The following is a 25,897-nucleotide window of genomic DNA, read 5'->3' as shown; positions in this document are numbered from 1 at the left end:
ACCCCGGAAGGTTTGTGGCAGTACCGTGTGATGCCCTTTGGTCTGTTTGGAGCCCCAGCCACATTCTAGCGTTTAATGGACCAAGTCCTGCGGCCACATCGAGCCTATGCAGCAGGTTACCTAGATGATGTGGTAATTCAGAGCACCGACTGGGAAAGTCACTTACCACGAGTACAGAAAGTTCTGGAATCCCTCCGGCAGGCAGGCCTAACGATTAATTCCTAACTTTGCTGTGGTAGCTGAACCTCTCATAGATTTGACGAGCAAGAAACATAGCCGGATGGTCCGGTGGAACCCAATGGCTGAAGGGGCCTTTGACAACCTGAAGAGGGCCCTGTGTTCAACGCCCATGCTGACGGCCCCAGACTTCAACACGGAATTCGTAGTCCAGGCAGATGCCTCAGAGGTGGGTCTGGGTGCTGTTCTGGCCCTGGTCAATGGAGGTGAGGAACACCCGATACTCTACTTGAGTCGGAAATGGCTACCGAAATGGCTACCGAGAGAGAAACACTGTGCGTCAGGCAACAAAGAGGAGCGGAAGACTGTGCAGCGCCAGCTGAGGAGGAGGATCAGAGAGGGGAAAAGGTCCTACAGGAAGAGGATGGAGGAGCAGCTGCTGCAGAATAACGCCAGGGGAGTCTGGAGGGGCCTGAAGACCATCTCAGGCCACGGACAACCCAAGACCCGGACTGGGGGGGACCTGCAGTGGGCAAATGAGCTGAACCTCTTTTTCAATAGGTTCGATCAGATGCCTGCCTCCACTCAGTCTCTCCTGCTGCAGCCTCCACCTACTCCTCCTGCTGGGCGTGTCACCCCCTCCCTCCTTTTCTCCACAGTCTCCAGCTCCCAGCTACACCAGATAGCCACCACTCCCTCCTGCCCAGCCTTGGCCTTCACAACATCTCAGGTGAGGAACCAGCTGAAGAAGATGAAGGCGAGGAAGGCAGCGGGTCCAGATGGCATCAGCCCCCAGCTCCTCAAATCCTGCGCAGACCAGCTGTGTGGAATTGTCCAGCACATGTTCAACCTGAGCCTGAAGCTGGGCAGGGTCCCCCAGCTATGGAAAACATCCTGCCTGGTCCCGGTGCCAAAGACCCCCCACCCGAAGGAGCTCAACAGCTTTAGACCAGTGGCGCTGACGTCTCACCTGATGAAGACCCTGGAGAGACTGGTCCTTGTCCACCTGCGCCCCCTGGTGAGCTCCTCAATGGACCCACTCCAGTTCGCATATCAGCCTGGCATCAGTGTGGTTGATGCCATCATCTACCTCCTCCACACTTTACTCTCCCACCTGGAGAAGGCGAGGAGCACTGTGAGGATCATGTTCTTTGATTTCTCCAGTGCTTTCAACACCATCCAGCCCACCCTACTGAGAGACAAGCTGGAGCGGGCGGGGGTGGCCCACCACCTCACCACAGGGATCCAGGACTACCTCACAAACCGGCCACAGTATGTGAGGACACAGGACTGTGTGTCTGACGTGCTCCTCTGTAGCACGGGGGCCCCACAGGGAACTGTCTTGGCTCCCTTCCTGTTCACCCTCTACACCTCGGACTTCAACTACAACACCCCTACCTGTCACCTGCAGAAGTTCACTGACAACTCTGCGATTGTCGGCCTCATCACAGGCGGAGATGATCGGGAGTACAGAGAACTTACTCAGGGTTTTGTGGACTGGTGCCAGCAGAACCGCCTCCTGATCAATGCGGGCAAATCCAAAGAAATGGTGGTGGATTTCGGTAGGCGCCAGCACTCTTCACCTGCACCAGTGAATATCCGGGGAACAGATGTTGAGAGAGTCTCAACTTACAAGTACCTGGGTGTTCATCTGAACAATAAACTGGACTGGTGCGACAACACAGACGCCCTCTATAGGAAGAGTCAGAGCAGACTCTTCCTACTCAGGAGACTGAGGTCTTTTGAGGTTCAGGGGACACTCCTCAGGAACTTTTATGACTCGGTGGTTGCATCGGTCATCTTCCAGGGAGTGGTCACCTGGGCAGGCGGCGTCTCGGCCCGGGACAAGAAGCGGCTGGACAAACTGGTCAGGAGGGGGGGTCTGTCCTGGGCTGCTCCCTGGACTCTGTGGACTCGGTGGGGGACAGGAGGATGTTGGCCAAGCTGTCATCAATGCTGGACAACCAAAGACCTACCCCTCCAGGGCACCCTAACAGCACTCCACAGCTCATTCAGTGACAGACTGTTACACCCTCGCTGTGCAAAAGAGAGATTCCGCCGTTCCTTCTTGCCTGCTGCTGTCAGACTCTTCAACAAGAACATTGTGTAGTCTCTACAAACTGGCGGACATTAGTGCAATTGTGCAGTCCTGCACCTGAGCTCATATCGTGCAATACCCAATATTCCCCACTACTGTAATACCGTGCAATACTCAACATTCCCCACTACTGTTAGTCTAGTTTTATTTTTATCCAATGCTGTCTCTTACATTTCACTACAGCACTGCAGCACTGTCACTTACTTAGAGTATTTTTTCCTCTGTACTATGTACAGACCGAAATGAGTGTTCCTCATACTTTTTATGTAGATGTAGGTTGGTGTGTATATACATGTGTATATACACATGTTACTGCGTATATTTACATAGGTTTGATCCTAAATGTTTGCCGTCAATGTTATACATTAATGGCCACATTATGCCGCCGTCCCTGTGTGACCTATATCTTTGCTGCTGTAACAATGAAAATTTCCCCACTGTGGGATCAATAAAGGCATTCTCATCTTATCTTCTTATCTATAGTGGAAAAGGAATGCCTAGCCATTAAATGGGCTCTCGGAACTCTCAAATACTACCTATTAGGTTTACGTTGGTAACTGATCATTCCCCTTTGCAATGGATGGCGAAATACAAGGAAACCAATAGCAGGGTAACTAGATGGTTCTTAAGTCTGCAACCTTTCAACTTCTCTGTTGTGCACAGGCCGGGAAGCAAACATGGGAACGCAGAGGCATTGTCCCACCGTGATGCCTTTTGGTCTTCAGTCGTCCTTCCGTGGACGTCAGGCCCGGGGTCTAGGGATATGAGGCATCACAAGGGGATGTGTAGTGGAAGGATGCTACGCTGGTGCCACACCCCAAGATGGCCGACATACCCCATAACCCCAACAGGTGTGGCTGCTTAAGCCACTTGATTGAAGCCGGCGTGGCTGGACTTAAAAAGGGGGAAATCAAGGAGCAAAAAGAGTGTGGGAGGACAACAGGAAAGACCCGGACAGAAGCAAGAGGAAGAACAGAGTCCATGTGGAGGAAAGTTGTTTTTTGAATTTTGAGAAAAGTCTTTAGTTGGCGCCTTTTGTATTTTTGTCAATTTTGTTTTTCCTTACACCAACTGACTGAAAGAAGATAATAAATCTTGATTTTTGATGAAACTCTGGCCTAAGAAGTCCACTTGCCCTGTCAAACCTCTCGTGATGTCACACAATAAATAATGTATCTTTCTCAAATATCTATGCCAACCAACTGACAGACAGGCAGAACAAATAAATGATCTGTCAGATGGTGGAAAGTATATATATGACGTGTATTTGCTTTTTGTGACATTTTTTTTTGGTGGTGGGCCATGGCACATACTAAAAACATGTGCCTTGGCTCAATAAACAACAGAAAAGTCACAGAAATCAGATAAATATCCGATCTAGGATCACACATGTAAGTGGACCAGGTTGCATTTGAAAAAATTGTGCCGTTCAGACTGTCATAAAAAAATCAGATGCAGGTTGCATATGGGCAAAAAAATCTAATCTGGGTCGCATTTGCCTACAGTGTGAATCAAGCCATAGAGACCATTTTAATGGTCATGGGTGGATGAACAATTTGGTGAATAAATCTTTTGAACAGTTGTTTTTGATGAACTGTCATGCCCATCACTAGTATGCATATCACTTTTTGAATTGAACTCCTGAAATTAACTAATATTTTCCAGGACATTCTAATTTGCTATGTATATTAAGATATACGTTTGTTTATCCATGAGGTAGACCTGCACATATTTTCAGTTTACAGCCAGTAAAAGTTGGAGGCCTTAAAAGGTTAAAAAAAAAACGTGAACATTTCTAAATTAAAAATAAAAGTAGCTACTTTGAACCCATGGGATTTACAGGAAGTAGGCAACTGCATCAACCCCAGCTTCTCTTGAATGCTGCGTGTTTCCTGTGTTAATGAGTATGATGGTTTAAAAGCAGAATACATGTTAAGTTTGATGTTTTTAAATTATGATTTTATTTAGTAAGGAGAGAAAAAAATATTTAAAGCTACCTGGGCCTGTGTGGAAAATGTACGTGACCATCCCAGTCCCCACCCCTTTTTAAATTATGAATTAAGTGTGGCTATTCACAATTTTGGGAAAGCTGGGTGCATCTTCACTAACTACACCCAAGCCAGACTACCTCTAGGACTGTTCAATCTAGAAATCACTTAAAGCAGAAGTCAACCCAAACATATTTTTTTCAAGAAATATGTTCCCAGCAAGGCGGCACGGTGGTCGACTGGTTAACACGTCCGCCTCACAGTTCAGAGGTTGTGGGTTCGATCCCGGCTCCGGCCTCCCTGTGTGGAGTTTGCATGTTCTCCCCATGCCTGCGTAGGTTTCCTCCGGGTACTCCGGTTTCCTCCCACATTCCAAAAAACATGCATGGTAAGTTGATCGGACTGTCTAAATTGCCCCTAGGTGTGATTGTGAGTGCGGATGTTTGTCTCTGTGTGCCCTGCGATTGGCTGGCAACCAATTCAGGGTGTCCCCCGCCTACTGCCCAAAGACAGCTGCGATAGGCTCCAGCACGCCCGAGACCCTTGTGAGGAAAAGCGGTATGGATAATGAATGAATGAATGAATGTTCCCAGCAGGCCCACTAATTGAACCACGGCATTCTGACCAATTTTGTGTTTGTGGAATCTAAGTTGAGCAGCAAAATGCACTCGTTTTTAGCCACCTCGGGGGGGCATTTTATCTTTTGTCGACTGAAAATAACATCACAACTGCTCACAACGACCAATCACGGCTGACCTGTTCCCTGAATCTGAGCCATGAAACTAGTTATTTAATACTTATTCCACAAATGTAATATTTATCAAAATGCCATGTCAACTAGTGGGTTTGCATAGAACATATTCTTGAAAAAACAATGTTTGCGTTGACTTCTCCTTTAAATAGTTTGACAAAATGAAGTCGGTCAAAGGACATCAGGAAAATGCCACAAAATGCCTCAATCCAAAGAAATTCAAGAACAGATAAGGAATAAACTAATTGACACCTGCACATGAGCTGCATATTTGTCTCTCAAGGTCCAAAATGTTTAAATTGTACCTTTTTTTGCAAGTGAAGAGTTGAGGACATGCAAAGCATGAAAGCCCGTCTTCTTCAGTTTAAAACTATCCAAAGGAGTAGAGCGAGACACATTCCATATCCTCAATACGCCAACCTGGGAGTCTGAAACACATTGAAGAGATTGATTGATCTGAAAGAGGTTATGTTAGGAAAATGTACTTGTTCTCTAAAACAACCATGAAGAGCATCACCTGTCCTCTTAGTGGCATCTTCTCCTGTTCTTGCTTAAGTCAATTCATTACGCACTTTTCGGGGCATTTTCTCCTGGAAGTTTAAGCTAGAAAAGGCGTGCTGCTGAGCACTTTTTGAACTGCGCAATTTCTCCCATCGACTTAAGTGTGCCAACGTCATGAAATGTACACACTGTGCACTCCATCCATCCTTCATCTACCGCTTATCCGGGGTCAGGTCACGGAGGCAGAAGCTTCAGCAGGGAAGCCCAGACTTGCCTTTCTCCAGGCATGTCTTCCAACTCTCCCGGAGGGATCCCCAGGAATTCCCAGGCCAGCCGGGAGACATAGTCTCTCTAGCGTTTCCTGAATCTTCCTTGGGGCCTCCTGCCAGTGGGACATGCCCGGAACACCTCACCAGGGAGGCATGCAAGAGGCATCCTAATCAGATGCCAGAGCCACCTCATCTGGCTCCTCTCAACGTTGAGGAACAGTGGTTCAACTCTGAATCCCTCCGAGCTTCTCACGCGATCTCTAAGGGAGAGCCCAGACAGCCTGCTGAGGAAACTCATTTTGGCCGCTTGTATCTGGGATCTTGTTCGTTCGGTCACGACCCACAACTCGTGATCATAGGTGAGAGTAGGAACGTAGATCAACTGGTAAATCGAGAGCTTCACCTTTCTGCTCTTTCCTCACCATGACAGACCGATACAGAGTCTGCATCACAGCAGACGCTGTACTGATCCGCCTGTCGATCTCACGCTACATTCTACCCTCACTTGTGAACCACACCAAAGATACTTGAAGGCCTCCGCTTGGGGCAGGACCTCATCCTCGACCTAGAGAGGGCACTCCACCTTTTTTCGACTGAGGACCATGGTCTCAGATCATCTGCAAAAAGCAGCGATACCGTACGGAGGATACCAAACCGGACAACCTCAGCGCCTAGAAATTCTGTCCATAAAAGTTATGAACAGAATTTGCACTGTTAGAAAAAAGGGGGGGGGAAATTGTACCTTTTAGGGTCAAATGGCTTGTCACTGGGGAAGTACCCTCAAGACTACATCTATTATACCCCTTAAATGGGGTACATATTGAGACCTACACAGAAATGGGCATTCTGTCCCAGGGACAGAACGGTCTGTCCGTTGCAGACAGATGCCCATTTTGAGGACGGAGGACGAAATTTTTTTTTTTTTTTAAAGAAGGATTAAGCAAGGACAGAAGTGGGTTTTCATCTGTCCCTGTAACGTCCTGAAGTGATGTGTTGGACTCTTTTAAAAAGAAAGACCACTGTTCTCTTCTGGGATACCACACTCACAGACATAGTCTGCCCTCACATGTATACTCACTGGCATAGTCTGCACTCTACTGGTTCAACACATGTAATACCACGGATTACATCACATGACACCCATTTCACAATATTGTTTTGCTAGCTAACTGTTAACATTTAGGAGATACCTAATCCCTTTGCATATGAAGTATGTCCTTGTCTGGGATATCTCTAGAATGTAAAAATCTCTCCAAACTGTCATCCATGCTCATTCTGACTGAATGACACTTGATTGACTAAGCTAGTGCCTTATCAAAAAATCTGAAACAATCCAATTGACTATTTTGGACCTAACACCCAATTTGCAGTCTATTAAAATGTTTGGTAAAGGCCATAAAACGTTTGGTAATTGTTTTTTAACACATTCCAGATTTAAGCAGAAGTCAAATCCCAGTCCTATGGAGATCCAGCCAGACTCAGCTCTTTGAACCATGGTCCCTGGTGGGCAGCTTGCATTGACGGTGATGCACTAGACTGCTACACTACCACAAAAACCCCTCCCAAATGTAAATAAAAAAAAAAATGCCCTATTTCATCCATCCATCATCCAAACCACTTATCCTCACAAGGGTCGCAAGTGTGCTGGAGCCTAGCCCAGCTGTTTTCGGACAGTAGGCAGGGTACACCCTGAACTGGTTGCTAAACATTCGCACTCCCAATCACACATAGGGGCAATTTAGAGTGTCCAATTAACCTATCGTGCATGTTTTTGGAATGCAACATGCAAACTCGACACAGGAAGGCTGCGGCCGGATTCAAACCCACGACCTCTGCACTGTGAGGCGGACGTGCTAATCAGTCTATCACAGTGCCGCCCATGTCTAATGTGATTTTGTCATTTATTGTAAATGGGGCATAAGGGCTAAAATAGTGATAATGGATCTACCATTAAATGGGCTGTCACATTTCCTGTGCTGTAAGGCATATAGTCTTAGATATTTCAGGGAGAAATAAACATTTTATTATGAACATGTTACATATCAAGGGGCCTGCTTGGTTAAAAAAATACATTTAAAAATTACAAAAATTAACTCCAGTTGTACTCCAGCAGATCTTTCTAGATGAATAACATTCACGATCTCTTCTGGCCTAACATGTAAAACAATGAGCATCAGATACAAATAGAGTAGACCTTAAAGCAACACGTGTTGCTTTAGAACAGTCACGTGGGATTTGTAGTACCGCCTGTAGATCGTCATTTCTATGATAAGAGGATTTTTAAACGTTTTAATTTTTGGTGCCAGTCTACCATTTCCTAGCTTCTGCAGGACCTGCATGAAGCTAAAGGCGTTTTTCATGCATATTGGGTAGTCTAAGTCAGCGGTTCCTAACCACCGGGCCGCAGACCAGTACCGGGCCATAAGCCACTTTCGACCGAGCCGCGGCGGGCCGCACAGATGAAAAGAAAAGAAAATTACAGTACTTCTGGTTTATTTAGTATCCAAGGCTGAAAAATATTTTATTTTGAAAAGTGACCAGATTCTCTCTGTTACATCCATCTATGACTGACTCAATGCATGTTACGTTGTCTCCGTCGCGTAACTAATATTAAATAAGATAAGATAAGATAAGAATGCCTTTATTGATCCCACAGTGGGGAAATTTTCATTGTTACACCAGCAAAGATATAGGTCACACAGGGACGGTGGCATAATGTAGCCATTAATGTATAACATTGACGACAAACATTCAGGATCAAACCTATGTAAATATATGCAGTAACATGTATATACACATGTATATACACACCAACATACATCTACATAAAAAGTATGAGGAACACTCATTTTGGCCTGTACATAGTACAGAGGAAAAATACTCTAAGTAAGTGACAGTGCGGCAGTGCTGTAGTGAAATGTAAGGGACAGCATTGGATGAAAATAAAACTAGACTAACAGTAGTGGGGAATGTTGAGTATTGCACGGTATTACAGTAGTGGGGAATATTGGGTATTGCACGATATGAGCTGCAAATGAGTAAAATAAATAGACATATTCGTAAAGTTCCTTTGCAATGTGGAAAAGGCTCAGTGAGAATTCAACACAAGAACCTATGCCCAGGAAGAAAAAGAAGGGTACATTTCACAGACAATACCAGAAGACCTACTTGAAATTTGGATTTACGGCGACAAAGGATTCCCACGCAGAAGGAAGCCCACTTTACTCAACAATATGTGCAGTCAATGCAGACTTCAAAACTGATTCGTCGTTAAATGTAAGTACCTGGAGAGCGTCACACTTGTTGGCTAACCACTTTGCTAAGGCTAAAAAGTCATTCGATATTGATGAAAAAAAAAACCCTGGTGGATTGGAAAATAAATAAACCGGAAGTACTACAATTGTTTTTTCTTTCATCAGTGCGGCCTGCAAAGTCAAAAGTGGCCCACGGTCTGGTGGTTGGGAACACTTGGTGTATACGACAGCATGTACCAGTTCCTGTCGATATCCAGCAACTTCGCCATTGAAGAGGAGTAGACCAACCTGATGAACTCTATGAAAAGGAGATGTGTTGCATTCCATAAGGCAAATTAGGGTCACACCAGATACTGAGTGGTTTTTTGAGTCCCCAGACACCTCCCACCCCAATAAAATAAAAACGCACCTTTCAGAGAGGCCTCTTATTGTGGGCAGTCCAAGGCACACCTGCACATTAATCATGGTGTCTAATGAGCATCTTGATATGGCACACGTGTGAGGTGGGATGGATTATCTCGGCAAAGGAGATGTGCTCACTATCACCGATTTAGACTGGTTTGTTAACAATATTTGAGAGAAATGAGGTCACTGATAGTGTAGTGGTACACACGCCTGATTTGAGTGCGGGCAGCGTGGGATCGATTCCTGCTCAGTGATGGTGTCTGTGTGTGCCCTGCGACTGGCTGGCGACCAGTTCGGGGTGTAGTCTGCCTTCGTCCGTTGATGGCTGGGATAGGCTCCGGCACCACCCCGCGACCCTGTACAGGATAATCGGGTTGGAAGATGACATGACATGACATGGTTGCGTATGTGGAAAAAGTTTTAGACCTTTGAGTTCATCTCATAAAAAATGGGAGCGAAATCGTGTTGCATTTATATTTTTTGTTGAGTGTATAATTGACAGATAAATAATACCCCTATCAGTCAGTCTTAGAACATGAAAAAAATACAGCAACAACACACACTGGAAGGGGATTCCCTTATCTGTGGCCCCTTCTCAAGGTTTCTCATTTTTCCCCAGGTGTTTTTTTTTTAGTTTCTCCGTGCATCCTGGGGGTTCAAATAAGGGGGTGTCAATAATAATTATCAACTGTGGGCATTTGAAGCCCTTTGAGACTTTTCTGTGAATAAGGGCTATATAAATGAATTTCATTTGACTTGCCACAGTAAAAATCTGGGTCAAATTAACGCTTAGAGAGTTTAATTTAACTCCATTTCAGATATTTGGTCTTGCTCAAACAAAGAGTAAAATTTCCAGGGTTGAATTTCACTGTTAATTCTGCTTTATTAAGTGTCAAAATTAGCAAGGGAATATCTAAATATATTTAACACGTTGTGTTCACACTGTTCAGAGAAATATCCATCCATCCATCCATTATCTGTACCGCTTCTCCTCACAAGGGTCGCGGGGCGTGCTGGAGCCTATCCCAGCTGTCTTTGGGCAGTAGGCGGGGGACACCCTGAACTGGTTGCCAGCCAATCGCAGGGCACACAGAGACAAACATCTGCACTCACGATCACACCTAGGGCAATTTAGAGTATCCAATCAACTTACCATGCATGTTTTTGGAATGTGGGAGGAAACCGGAGTGCCCGGAGAAAACCCACGCAGGCACGGGGAGAACATGCAAACTCCACACAGGGAGGCCGGAGCCGGGATCGAACCCACGATCTCTGAACTGTGAGGCGGACGTGCTAACCAGTCGACCACCGTGCCGACCAGAGAAATATCATTACACTTAAATAGTTATCATTCTTATATTATTTTCATATTATATTTATTATTAGGGAACGAGGAGCTACTGCTGGGAGGTCCCCATTGTTTTTGTAGGGGTTATTCTTAGTATTTCAATGCCGTATCTAATTTTTGGGACCCTAAACATGCATGAAAACTCACCAAATTTTGCACACTGATCGGCCTGGCGAAAATTGCAATATTTTGTCATAAAGGATGACAACAAAATGGCTCTGTAGCGCCACCTAGAATGGTAAAACAAAATCGAATTCCAGCCCGTTTGACCTAGGCCTACGAAAATTGGCAGGCACGTGTAGCACCAAGAAGTACAAAAAAGTCAATTATAGCCACAGTCTAAAGCAGGGGTGCCCACACTTTTTCAGCCTGAGAGCTACTTATGACATGACCAGGTCAAAATGATCTACCGCCCACTAAAAATGCAAAACACACTATCTATAAATACTGTATATTGAGAATTCTTTTTATATGTACCGTATATGCTGGTGTACCTTGCATGACTGCATCAACCTATATATAGCACAATACAACAAAAATGTTTTGTAATTACCTTACTCTGATGATTTGCACTGAATGGAATCAGCCAGGGACGCATAGTCCGGACAGTAGCAGCTGATAGCCAGCTTCAAGCAGATTTGCAGCAACAGCCTATGTGCTCCATTCGGCGCGTATAAAACACAGTTGGTGTGGTGTGAACGTAGCAATACAGTAGTGAGGACGGATGAAAGGCTGGTGATCTACCCACAATGTCCTTCGATCTCAATCGACGTAATGGGCACCCCTGGTCTAAAGTATACAGGAAGTGAGCTAATTGTTTAATGTCCGATTTTGGACCATTTTTCACATTTACAGGGTGCATACTATTGCAACCCTGTCCCAGAGGATTCATCCGATTGACTTCAAACTTCGGATATACCATTTTAAGATCCGAAACAACAACTGGGAACAATTTTTGGAGTTTTTGATAAACTATATGACGGGGGCAGGGTATCAAATTTGGCGTAATTTTTTTCCTTCGCCATACAGGAGAAAATACTCAATAACTACCCTGCACATGCTCCAAAAAATCCAAAACTTGTACGTAAATAGTCACGACCTGAAGACATCTATATGATAATATTCTATTATACATATAGCGCCACCTAGTGATGACCAAAATTGTCATTTTTTACATTTCTATTTACTGCACGGAGCCATCTGAACGAATTAAACTGAAAATTTCTCAGAAAAGCCTCAAGACATTGGTCTTGCTCTTTGTGGCCATGATGGTGCCACAAAATCTGATTATTCACCGTGACAGTAAATGCAGTTTTAATTTGACTCAGATCATCCAATCTTTTCGAAATTTTTCATATTTGATGATAGCCAAGGGCTGAAGACATCTACTAACTTATTTTTCATCGTAGTGGTAGCACCACTTAGTAACTGAAGGAAATAAATGTGGGTTTTTTGGGTGTTTTTATCCTAGCAGATTAAACCAGGTCCACCTCATCTTTGCTCGGAAGAGTGTTAAGGCCTTCCTAATATTAAAATACGAAATTTGTGATTTTTTGTGAAAAGCTGTTGCCATGGCAACGGGCATTTCGCCAATAAAACAACGCTGAATTCGAAGGTCTGTTTGCTCGCTAGCTAAATTTAAAAAAAATCAGCCCCGGTTAGCCAGATATTTTGCTCGCGAGAGTGTTCAGGACTTCATGATGTTAAAACATGAGGATGGTGATTTTTCGCAAAAAGCTGTTGCCATGGTAACACCCAATTTGCCAATAAAACTGTGCTGATTTTGAGGATGTAAACATACATGAAAGCCCATGAAACTTTACACACATATAAGGCCTGGTAAATTCATCAATATTTAATTATTTAACTGTACAATCTTTAAAACATGGCTCGCTACAGACCCCTAGAAAATTTTAAAATGCGGCCCCAGTTGTACGTTTCACCTACATCTATGAACATTTGGTAGCATACATAACAGAAAGAGACCTACAAAAAAGCCTCTTGGGGCCATATGCTAAACCTAAGAGAAAGTCGGCCCACACAGGGAGGCCGGAGCCGGGATCGAACCCACGACCTCTGAACTGTGAGGCGGACGTGCTAACCAGTCGACCACCGTGCCGCCTATTATAATTATTATTATTCTTATTATATTATTATTATGCAGCATAACTGAATTGTGATCCAACAAATTATCGGGAAAAAACACAAGTATACATTAGTGTATTAAAAGTATTTATTGTGTTTTGTGTGTAAAATATCAAGTTAGCCAATACCCTGTGACAATAATGTCATTTTTAAAACCAAAGAAAACAATATGGTACAAAAAAGACAGCCGTTGTCATTCACTCGACATGATAATGCAAGTTTTCAACATGAAAGAACAAAATCTTGCTTTGTCCTTGGCACTTCCAATGCATGAAAATGTTAAGGATGTTTGGTCTATCATGGCAAAAAAACACTTCATTGTGTGATCTCGTGCAGCATTGTTGCAACTCTTGCAGTTTCCTTTGATTTTCCAATGTCAATGTGGTAAATGGTTGTTTGAAGAGCTGGACGGACAGACCGTTCCATCCCTGGGACATTCCGTCCGTCTGTCCATCCTGGATGGATGCCCATTGGATGGATGGAAGACGAAATGTCTTTTAAAAAGGACAGACTAAGCAAGGACGGAAGTGGGTTTTCAACTGTCTCTCTATTCGTCCCTAACCGGGTCAAGTACCGACTGAATATGTTGTGTTGGGTTCTTTTAAAAAGCAAAGCCACTGCATGTTCTCTTCTCCGGAGCCGCCTTCATTAATTGCCTGCACATCGCTTTTCATGCGCTTCCCAGTAGTGACATTGTACATGCATAGTCTGCCCTCTAGTGGTTCAAGACATGTAATACCATGGATAATGTCACAGGAGTCAGACATTTCACTGACTGAAAGAAACACACCCAGCCTGTCGTGTGTGTGTGTAATCTGGGATAGTTGTGTTAACTAACTGTTCACATTTAGTACCTATTCCCTTTGCATGCGAAGTGTGTCCTTGTGTGGGACATCTTTAGACCGTAAAAATCTCTACCAGCATATACATTTAAACGACCCGGAAGTGGAAGTCTTTGTTTCCTCTTCAAATAACCTTGCGTTATTTTGCAATATTTTTTTATAAAAACTGAAAACGTCTTTGCGTTAAAACGCAAACGTTTTGCAATAAAATGCAATAGTATTGCGTTATTACTCAATCTTAAATATTCTCATGATCCCATGACTTGCTCCAGTCGGCATCATCATCTTCATCACATCACAACGGTCTTGTATTGCAGCTTAATGCTATCTTGGTTAAACAGTGTAAACAATTCAATCCACTCATGATACTCCCAGCCGGTAAGTGGATGTTTCTGAGTTTTGGGGGGGAGGGGTTTGGGCAGTGGGGGCCCGGACTGATGGAATGCAAGGACGGAAGCGCTTTAAAAGGACAAGGACAGTCAGGGTCGGAGGATGGTAATTTTTATGAATAAGGACGGAGGGACGAGGACGGAAGGGTACGCAGGTCGCGGATGGAGAACAGACTGACAAAAAAGGTAAAGTGCCCAGCTCTGGTTGTTTGCAGAAAAGTAAAAAAAGTTAGCCAGGGAAGAACTGTTTAACATACCAAAAATACATAATGGGCCTTAAAGAGTTCTTGGTTGCTTCTGTTGCTTGACATAGAAGTTCATGGTTGTCAATCACAAGGAATAAGGTGTGAATGTTGCTTGTTGTCCGTCCCTGAGCAAGAAGGTAAGGCTCGCTGCTTTGGGCAATGTCATCAAGATGCTGCTGTACATTGTTTCCAGCCTAGGACATATTCAACAGAAGTATTTTAGTTACAAACATCTGACACCATCAACATTTTAAGGGCAATTATGTTGTAAAGACTTTTTTTTACTTAGATATCCATGTTGTGAATATGGGTCTTTCAGCTATGCAAACAAAGCAAATATCCCGTGTGCATACTTCACTCTGACAATCTGATGTGGGGATGTCCTAATGGAGTAATTCAATGATTGCACTCATTAGGGCTAAACGATTTTGGAAATTGCGATTTTTCAGACAAATATTGCGATTGCGATTTGATTCACAATTTTTGTTAAAATTAAAATGCATGAAAATGCTTGAATTGTGAGTCAGTTTAGTTGCAGACAAGTAATTTTATCAATATTATAACAATCCAATACTCTAATGACACTATTTGATTAAAGATACAAGGCGCCCTCTGGTGAATGTGCCAGAGGGTGAGGTTTGACCTACACTATGCTTCTGAACCAAATAACTTGCCAATAAAAAAATACATTGAGGTTCAGGCTATGCTAATTTTACAATATATTATAGTTACACATTCAGAATAATAAAATGGACAATAACATGCTAATTATTTATTTTTGGCCAAAAATTTAACATATTTACCTGTAAAACCCCACAAAATTCCACTATTCATTCCCATTGGCACATTCAACTTTTCACATTTACACCATTCCAATTACCACAAATTCAACTCATTCAACTCACATTCAATTTTTCAACACCCCCAAAATTCCTACTTCCTACACTTTCAACTCATTCACCCTTAAAAAACCCACAAAAATTCAACTATTCACCATTCATTTCCATTGGCACATTTAACTTTTCGCATTTACACCATTCCAATTTCCACAAATTCAAGTCATTCAACTCACATTCTGCTTTTCAACACCCCCAAAATTCCTACATCCCACACATTCAACTCATTCACCCTTAAAAACCCCCACACATTTTCAACATTCATTTCCAGTGGACCAGTGTTATTGCCCCTTGGTCTCCCCAGTGCGGCGGCCATCTTGGGCAGGGACATTAGCTAGACTGCGGATACACACCCTGAGGTCTCCCCAGTGTGGTCAGGGATATTAGCTACACCCATGATTCTCGCCCCTCAGCCAGCCCCAGTAAGGCGGCCATCTTTGAGAGGGACATAAGCTACAGCTAGCATTCTGGCCCCTTGGCCTCCCCTGGTGTGGCGACTATATTGTTCAAAAGTATTGGAACACCCAGAATTGTCATCCCCAGACGTCCCTAATGAAGCGGCCATGTTCAAAAGTATTGGGACACCCAGAATTTTCATCCCCAGGTGTCCCTAATGAGGCGGCCATGTTGTTCAAAAGTATTGGGACACCCAGAATTTTCATCCCTAGGTGTCCCTAATGAAGCGGCCATGTTCAAATGTATTGGGACACCCAGAATTTTCATACCCAACAGGTGTCCCTAATGAAGCGGCCATGTTGTTCAGAGGTATTGGGACACCCAGAATTTTCATCCCCAGGTGTCCCTAATGAAGCGGCCATGTTGTTCAAAACTATTGGGACACCCAGTATTTTCATCCCCAGGTGTTCCTAATGAAGTGGCCATGTTATTCAAAACTATTGGGACACCCAGAATTTTCATCCCCAGGTGTCCCTAATGAAGCGGCCATGTAGTTCAAAAGTATTGGGACACCCAGAATTTTCATCCCCAGGTGTCCCTAATGAGGCGGCCATGTTGTTCAAAAGTATTGGGACACCCAGAATTTTCATCCCTAGGTGTCCCTAATGAAGCGGCCATGTTCAAATGTATTGGGACACCCAGAATTTTCATACCCAACAGGTGTCCCTAATGAAGCGGCCATGTTGTTCAGAGGTATTGGGACACCCTGAATTTTCATCCCCAGGTGTCCCTAATGAAGCGGCCATGTTGTTCAAAACTATTGGGACACCCAGTATTTTCATCCCCAGGTGTTCCTAATGAAGTGGCCATGTTATTCAAAACTATTGGGACACCCAGAATTTTCATCCCCAGGTGTCCCTAATGAAGCGGCCATGTAGTTCAAAAGTATTGGGACACGCATAATTTTCATCCCCAGGTGTCCCTAATGAAGCGGCCATGTTGTTCAGAGGTATTGGGACACCCAGAATTTTCATCCCCAGGTATCCCTAATGAAGCGGCCATGTTGTTCAAAACTATTGGGACACCCAGTATTTTCATCCCCAGGTGTTCCTAATGAAGCGGCCATGTTATTCAAAACTATTGGGACACCCAGAATTTTCATCCCCAGGTGTCCCTAATGAAGCGGCCATGTAGTTCAAAAGTATTGGGACACGCATAATTTTCATCCCCAGGTGTCCCTAATAAAGCGGCCATGTTGTTCAGAGGTATTGGGACACCCAGAATTTTCATCCCCAGGTGTCCCTAATGAAGCGGCCATATTGTTCAAAAATTTTGTGACACTCCGATTTCTCATCCCCAGGTTCCTTCCTTCCCGAGATTCCTTGTTTCCTTCCTTCCTTGCTTCCTAGTGTCCTTTCTTCCTCATTTCTTCGCCTCATCCTTTCCTTCCAACTTTTTTGTATTCTTTGTTTTCTTTCTGTGCCCGGCATTGAAGTCTTTAGGCGGGAAAGCTTTTGAAGGGTTTGCTGTCGGTGATAGGAATGGTGGCCTAAAAGGTATGGTGTATGGTGTTTCTTTAGAGATGTAAATGGAGGACTTGGTGAGGGGAGTGGAGAGGGCTAGTGTCAGTGAGGCCACTCGCATACGGTCCTTTAGAGAGGGGATGAGTTGGGAAACCACGACTGTTGTTTTGACCTTTCAGGACGAAGTGCTCCCGGCAAGGGTTTTTCTTGGGTGTCTTGCGTTTAGGGTGCACCCATATAAGAGGCCTCCATTGAGGTGTTATAAGTGTCAATGATATGGCAATGTTGCTGCAGTGTGTCACGGGGTTCATCGATGTGGTAAGTGTGGGGATAATCATGATTTCGTTGATTGTAAGGAGACAGAGTTAAAGTGTGGGTCCTGTGGTGGTGGGCATGTTGCTGGCAGCCGTGTGTGTATTCTCTATAAGCAGGCCATGGATGTGCAAGTATTTAGGGAGGCTAATCAGGATGGGCAGGGACTGGACCCGGGACAGTTAGGAAATTGGGGAGGAAGCGGTAAGGAGGCAGCAGATGTTCTGCCTGAAGACAGTATTGTGTTGAGTGAAGTAAACTTATTAGCATTTATGGTGGATGTTATGTGTGGTGCGAAGAAGGCTAAAAATTATTCTGATGTGGTCAGGGCGGTGGTTTTGGCTGCTTAGAGGGTCCTGGGGATAGCAGGCGTTGAGCCTGCATACCTACATGGTGTGGTTTTTTCCAAAGATGGAGAACATCGAGTGGTGGAAAAGCGTACTGTAGATGGTGGGGTTGGCTAGAGCGTAAATGTTTTCCATCTTCCAATGGAATGCACAAAGTTTGGTTGCTAATAGCCAAGAATTGAAACACTTTGTTGAAAATTGCAGTGACAGGCCTGACATTATTTGTGTACAGGAAACGTGGATGAAGCCGTGTCTCAACTGTGTCATTCCAGGGTATGTGTGTGTACGGAATGATATGTGTTCTCAGGGTGGGGGTTGTGCCACTTTTATCTTGCAGGGTGTTCATTATCGTGAAGCTCGGATTATTTCAGAAATGGAGTGTGTGGTGGTTGAGTTATGGAGTGCACGGGGTAAACTTTGTGTGGTTAATTTTTATAGCCCGTGCCTTTTGTTAAATGCTGGGAATTTAGGATCATGGGTCAATTGAGACCCCATGTTGTATGGGTGGGGGATTTCAATGCTCACAATCCTTTGTGGGGCAGTGTTAGGAGGGATAGAAATGGGGAAGTGCTAGAAGACTTTCTTGACAAATATGGATTATTGATGCTGAATGATGGGACACCTATTAGGTTTGATATGAGTACTAGACGGCTGTCGTGTATTGACCTGACGTTTGCATCAGCAGTGTTGGCTGGAAGTGGTGTATGGAATTATTGAAAAACTGCATCATGGGCAGTGATCATTTTCCTATTCTCTGTGGGTTTCGAAGGATTATTAGGGTGGAAAAGGAGTATATGCCAAGGGGGCTTAGATTTCGCAGGGCTAATTGGGAACTGTTCCAGTCTTGTCTGTCGAAATGTTTTGGTGAGATTGATAATGAGGGCTGTGTGGTAGAGTGGTATAGGTCCTCTTGTCGGGTTGTTGAAAATGCAGCAGAGCAAGCGATTCCTCGTAAGCTCGGGAGGATAGGGAGGAAACTGGTGCCCTGGTGGAATGCGGCATGTAGTGATGCTATTCGTGCGCGAAACTGGGCCTATAAATTGCTGAGGAAATTCCCTGTTGATAGTCGGATGATTGAATATAAAGAATGTAGAGCTGTGGTTAGGAGGGTTATAAGGGAGGCCAAAAGGGAGAGTTCGAGGGATTTTTGTTGCACTTTGGGGGTTCACACTCCTATAAAACGGGTGTGGAATATGATACGATGGATGTCTGGCATTAATAGGGGCTCATTACTTCCTGTTTTGAGACAGGGGGATTCAGAAACAGTTGATGATGGGGCAAAGGCTGAGGTTTTGGCGCGGGCGTTTTAGAGGGTACACAACAACAACAACAGTGATGATAATGTAGGTTGTGAAGGTAGGATGAGAAGGGGGATGATGATTGAGCTGGAGGAGTATAAACTTTTGAACAGTAGTGACAACAGTGATGCAATTAATTCGTTTTTTTTCTATGGAGGAGCTTATGAGGGCTATTAAGAGAGGTCGCCACACAGTGCCTGGCAAAGACGGCCTTGGGTATGAGATTTTCCAGCAGTTGGACGATCAAATGTTGGCTGAACTTCTTTGTTTGGTGAATGAGATGTGGGAAATGGGGGTTCTTCCCGATGACTGGAGGCATGCCATAGTTGTTCCCATTTTAAAGCCTGGGAAAGAGGCGGATGTTCCTTCGTCATACAGACCTATCGCCTTGACCTCTGTGCTGTGCAAGATAATGGAAAGGATGATTATGGACAGGTTAGTGTATAGGCTGCAGCTGAAACAGTATTTCACACATGCGCAAAATGGTTTTAGGCAGGGTAGAGCCACAATGGACTCTGGGTTCATTTTAGATTATATATAAATTATATATCATATTTATCTGTCATCTGTCATCTTCCACACCGCTTATCCTGTACAGGGTCGTGGGGAGGCGATAGAGCCTATCCCAGTAGACTATGGCCAAAAGAAGGACTACACCCTGAACTGGTCACCAGCCAGTTGCAGGGCACACACAGACACCGTCACTGAGCAGGAACTGAACCCGCGCTGCCCGCACACAACTCAGGCGTGTGCACCGCTACACCATCAGCGACTTATTATATTAATATTATATATAAATATATATAATTTTAAAAAGTGTTTTTACATCGTGAAGGTGTGTTAGCTGTCTTTTTGGATATTGAGAAAGCGTATGACATGCTGTGGAGGGACGGGTTGCTGTTAAAGCTATATGAAGCTGGAGTTCGTGGCCAAATGCTGAATTGGATTAAACATTTTTTAAGTTTGCGCAACATTCAGGTGAGGGTGGGACGTTCCTTCTCTGGAATTTATAACACAGATAATGGGACACATCAGGGGAGTGTAATTAGCCCTGTGTTGTTTAATATCATAATTAATGTCATACACCAAGAGGTGGGTAATGGAACTGGATGGTCCTTGCTTGCTGATGATGGTGCACTTTGGCAGAGAGGCAAGAATGTGAAATATGTCTTTGGGCAACTGCAGTCGGCCCTAGATAAGGTGCAAGCTTGGTCTGAAAAGTGGGGATTTCGGTTGTCGGTGAATAAGTCTAAATTTGTGTTGTTTGGCAGGAAACGTAAAGTTGGGAATCATACCTTGACACTTTATGGTGAGCCAGTTGAGAGGGTGTGTGCTTATACATTTCTTGGAGTGTGGATGGATGAGTGGCTCACGTATGGGGGAATATGTTCGGAGAATGCTTGTCAAGTGTTGTCAAGAAGTTTTAAACGTGATGAGGTGTTTGTTTGGTTCCACTTGGGGTGCAGGGAGGGATGTAATGTTGTCTGTTTATAGGGCACTGGTTCGTTCTGTGTTTGACTTTGGGTGTATGGTCTATGGCACCGCAGCCAAGTCCACCTTGGCTTTGCTTGATGGTGTTCAGGCGAGGGCACTGGGTGCAGTTCGCACTACCTCCATTCCTGCTCTGATTGTGGAGTCCGGGGAGTGCTCTTTGTATTTGCGCAGTATGAAATTGGTCCTCAATTATATTGTAAAGCTGAAAGGCACATTTCCTCATTCTCGTATAAATCAGTCACGGAGAGGTTAGTCATTTTGATATGTTGAAGTGGTCATTAGTAGGGATGTTCACATACATTTTGGTGCAAATTGATCACCGTTTTTGGATGTTATAAGCAATGAAAGTAAAATGATTTCCAATGGAGAGTTTGTAATCGGTCCCTCCAGTGACTCCGACCGAACATAGATAGACGGTAGGGGGCGTGGCCATTTTTCTCATTAAAAAAGAGGCGTTATTCATGGAGTCACTTATTACTTAATTTCTCCCAAATTTATTGATAAAATAGAAAATGACAACTCTTTTCATTTTCCTGATCAAAAAATATATAACATGGCCACCCCGGCCCAACCATTCATTTAAGTGTTGAGCGAGTTAAGTGTTGCCTCTGGATCTGGATACTAGCTGATAGCAAATTTTACATGTGGTGCTTTTCGATTTGATCCGCGTTGATTTTGTCGAATCCGAAATACAGTAAGTATTCTCTAGTAAGGAATCATATTTGCATTGTTCAATCTTTACTTATAACAGAATTTCCTTATGTGGGAAACGACTACAGTACATGTCCTGTATGAACGTGCAAGTATGTTAACAAAATACATGTGTAACAACACACGCAATATAATGCCCCCAAAATTATTTTCCCCAAATTTTTTATTAAACAAAAACTAAACTATAAAGTACAGGTATATGAACAAAATAAAGTACAGTATAACAAAGATGGTTCAAATACTGTTGAAAAAATACTGTAAATACTGTAACACCAATGCAGAACTTAACACCAACCGTACTTAACAACAGTAAACTGTACTGTATTTTAGTGTTATTTTTTCTCAGACTTGGGGAAAATTAGTCTATTTTGAGTTGTTGTGTTGGCTTTATTCTTTGCTGTATGAAAATGTTTTCCTGCGTATCATACAGTTTTGTTGTTAATTGCAAGAAACTGTCCCATTGATCATCACTGATGTCTGGGGATTCTTGTGCATACAAAAGCAATTTTCATGCCATCTCCTTAGCTCTCTTGCTGGACGGTGGCTTTATATCAGGACTTTTCTCGTAGATTTGAGTTTTTCCGACTCAAAGTGTCTCCTGGATGTTTTTTACTTTGTGTCCAGCTTCGCATAATCGGATGCATTTCACTCTCTCTTTCACGGTCATTACCATTCTTCTTCGTTTGTATGCCATGAACTACAGATGAAAATTTAAATGAATACATTTAAAATCTTTCGCAATTTCAGTAAAACGCATGCCAAAGGAGCAACTTGCATGTCGCTGTTTTGGATCCGATGATTGCGGGGCCGTCAGTTTTTCTATAGTACGAGCGGGAGCTGCTTGAGTTCATGCTAGTGCGGGCTTCCCTATGGGTTCCATTGGAAGTAATCGATCGTTAATGTAATATAGTGGAAGAAAATTTAATGCATACGTTTTTTTTCCAAGTGAGGGAATTTCCGTTTGATCCGATGATGGAGGAGTGGTCAAAGTTTTTCTGCAGTATAGAGCGTGGACTGCTTGAGTTTGCGCTCACTGCGGGCTTCGCTATTGGTTCGGGGTTCCGGATACCGGAACTTCCGTTGTCAGGGATCGATCGTTAATGTAATATAAGAGTAGAAAATTTAATGCATACATTTTTTTTATGGGTGAGGGAATTTCCGTTTGGGTCACTGATAGTGTAGTGGTACACACGCCTGAGTTGTGTGCGGGCAGCGTGGGATCGATTCCCGCTCAGTGATGGTGTCTGTGTGTACCCTGCGACTGGCTGGCGACCAGTTCGGGGTGTAGTCTGCCTTTGCCCGTTGACGGCTGGGATAGGCTCCAGCACCTCCCCGCGACCCTGTATAGGATAAGCGGTTTGGAAGATGACATGACATGAATTTGACAGAGGTCCGTCTGTGGGAATACTTAATGTACATCCAAATAATAGACATACCGCCCTTCTTTGGCACAAGCTTCTCCCTCTACTCCACTGTAGCAGCAGAGGTTCCTTCTTCCATTACATCCACGGCAGTTTCAGCAAAACTCGAGGTGCATGTGGCGTATCAACCGCACTTTCTTGCAATTAGATTATTGCACTAGGTCAAACCTTGATGCCGATTAGATTTCAATTAATCGTGCAGCCCTAGCACTCATTTAGATTCTTACTCGCGTTTGTGTCATCTCAGCAGCAAGTATATTTATAATCTATCTTCTGGTGGCATCGTTTAGAGATTTGGCTTTTGCATACTCTCGCTGATAATCACCGGGCTTTGAAGTTAAAATGTTTTTAAGATCAACTTGAATGGAAACAAAACATAGTCAGCAGATTTTAAACCAGATGAACACCGGAAAACATTTATGTAAAACTATTTCCCATCCAATGGAACAACATCAAGATTAGAATGAACAACAGCGGCGATGACATAGGGCCCTATTTTGGTTCCGAGTGCAAGTCTGGCATGCAAATGTGCAAGGAACGGCGCCAGACGAAGTTTTGACAATTTTGTAGACCGACGCAGCTTGTCACAGTTAGACCTTAACCGTTAGACCAGGCATAGGACTATGGCCCGCGGGCCGTAACTTGTCCAACAAAAAAAATCAATCAGAATGATTCAATTATTTAATCTTGTCTCTGCAGTGCCCTTGGTTCCCCAGTAGATGGTGCACTGACCATTGGTGGACCTTTGTAGATTGCAATGTGTCTGGCAAGCCACACCCACTGTCTTTCTGCACGAAAGAAATGGGTCTTGTCTTGCGATTATTTCATTCAGTCACGCAGGGCGCAGGCCATCACATGCTAAAAATCATTTTACGGGTCTGGAAGCGAGCGAGATTTGCCCATTGCCACACCAAATAAATCCACTTTATGAAGTGGATTGTAGTGATGGTGAAGTCTCGCACTTTCTGGCTTGCTTTGTTTGAGCGTGAAGGGGAAGACCTTTCAGTCTGCCACTGGCCGCGATGGCGAGGACACTGAGAGGTGTGTCTTCCCCCACCGAATTTGAGTCATGCTGGAAGGTGTGCGGCGTTGCCATAGTTAACAATATATATGTTGAGTTTTACAATAATTCTTAGCCATGACCACATTCAGAGTTTCAAATGGGTCAAAATAGCGAAAGTTTGTGGCAAAATTGTTGTGACCGTTACGTGTCGGGTACATTCAAATCATGAATTTGATCCCGATTACTCTCTTTGTTCTCGTTCATGTCCTCCACTCATTTCCTCTTTATTATTTTTAAAAAAATACATTTTTTAGCTGTGTTCGAACTCATCATGCGGCATGCCTTGCAGTCTTGAAAAACAACCGCACAAGAAACGAAGATAACACAAAGGTACTGGGTAGTACAATTATTTATCTTTGTTCCTTCCTCCTTGACTTGGTTCCTTGTGTTGGTCATTGCAAAGAACTTTTCTTCACACTAGCTTGTAAGATTTTTTTATTGTGTGCATCATTTATTCTGTTTTAACTGTAATATGTTAAACCTTTATCCTTTATGTCCACCTTTATTTTACACTCCATTCTCTGGCTCATTTGGTTTAAATGATTGATGTTGTTTTGTTAATAGTCACATTTTATATAAATATAATAGCTGAATTTGATTTTTTTTTTGTATTTGTTACTGTTCAATAAATTACCATTTTTTTTACCACAAATAACAGAAAAAAAGTACGGAAAGTTTGGGTATAATTGAGGAACTATTGAGCATGGAGTCGCTGAAGGAGAGGAGAGTACTTGTGTGAACAGGTGTGTAAATGCCGCATCTTGCATAGTCATTGACACAAACGCACTACCTGCATGAGAGCTCTTTTGCACGTGTGAAAGGCGCAGCCCTCAGTTCACACTGGTAGTCAATCGGATTGTTTGTTTATTTGCGTGTGCTGGCCCAAACACTTGATGCAAATGTTCCTGGCCCAGCCCCTCTGACAAATTTTAGATACCAATGTGGCACATAAGTTCAAAGGTTTGCCCACCCCTGCCTTAGACAGAGGCTCTCTGCGTCATTCGGGCGTCAACACAGCCAACTCCAACAATGTCCAGTCAATCAAGTGGCTTCTTTCCGCCCCTTTAATTAAATGTGACGCACCTGATTTGCACCCGTACAGAAATTTGAAGGAGGAATGGTTTTATGATAGGTCTATTGGCCAAGAAAAATGTTGTGATCCTGAATTACTAGCCATTTTTATTGAAGCCATCCAATGTTAGGTCTGACAGCCTAACATATTTCTGCTCCACACCAAGCACAACACGCAGTCGCATTTTTGGTTAAAATAAATGCATGAAATAATCAAGAAAAATCAATAATCCCGTAATGTGATTCACAAAATTAGTTTTCTGATTTGCTGCCGCAGTATAAAGACAATATAAAGACAGGTTAGATGCTAGTGCTGTCTAGGGTAGCGATTAGCACAAAAATAAACAATAGTTGGTTGCTAAAACAATACCATAAGACAAGTAGTGTATCGTGACAGAACAGTCTAAAATTTTTACACATTTTTATGACGACTGTTTTAGACTGCATGTCCACATCTTGAGCTTTCGAACTCGCAAAGCCTATAACGGTAGCCACTCAATAATATGAATGAATTGGTAAATATTGCTTGAATGGCCTTAGTTGACATCTATGACTATAAAATCACTTTTAGTTGAAACAAAATTAGTAAATGGTGTTGCCAACATTGGTAAAACAACTTTACTAAATGCAGCAAAAAGGTAAAAGGTTTATGTTAAAATTGGGCTTCACTGGAATATTGTAACTATTTTTACTGTGTATGCACACTCACATAAAAGATTAGTTATGTTTTGATTGATAGAAAAGTGCATTGGGACAATCATCTCATGTGGGCGAACAGCTCTCTGAATAAAGGCAACATATTAGATGTTAATGAATATGGAATGGTTATTTTTGTCATGTCATGTCATGTCATCTTCCAAACCGCTTATCCTATACAGGGTCGCGGGGAGTTGCCGGAGCCTATCCCAGCCGTCAATGGGCGAAGGCAGACTACACCCCGAACTGGTCGCCAG

The 25,897-nt window shown here is 43.5% G+C and overlaps 1 protein-coding gene across 3 annotated transcripts in view; it reads right to left on the bottom strand.

Moving 5' to 3' along the window:
- Positions 1-25,897, bottom strand: part of wdr17 (WD repeat domain 17) — a 245,828-nt gene that overhangs the window by 153,725 nt on the left and 66,206 nt on the right. For all 3 annotated transcript variants that reach the window (XM_086033934.1, XM_086033935.1, XM_086033936.1), the window contains exon 7: positions 5,320-5,442. In XM_086033934.1, the coding sequence (XP_085890060.1) occupies positions 5,320-5,442 (123 nt within the window). The remainder of the gene's footprint in view (positions 1-5,319; positions 5,443-25,897) is intronic.

Source organism: Filicampus tigris, chromosome 6, assembly GCF_054856515.1.
Source record: "Filicampus tigris isolate MCC_2025a chromosome 6, RoL_Ftig_1.0, whole genome shotgun sequence".
Lineage (NCBI taxonomy): Eukaryota > Metazoa > Chordata > Actinopteri > Syngnathiformes > Syngnathidae > Filicampus > Filicampus tigris.
Note: the sequence above shows the minus strand (reverse complement) of the source record. Positions and strands in the feature narration are given on the sequence as shown.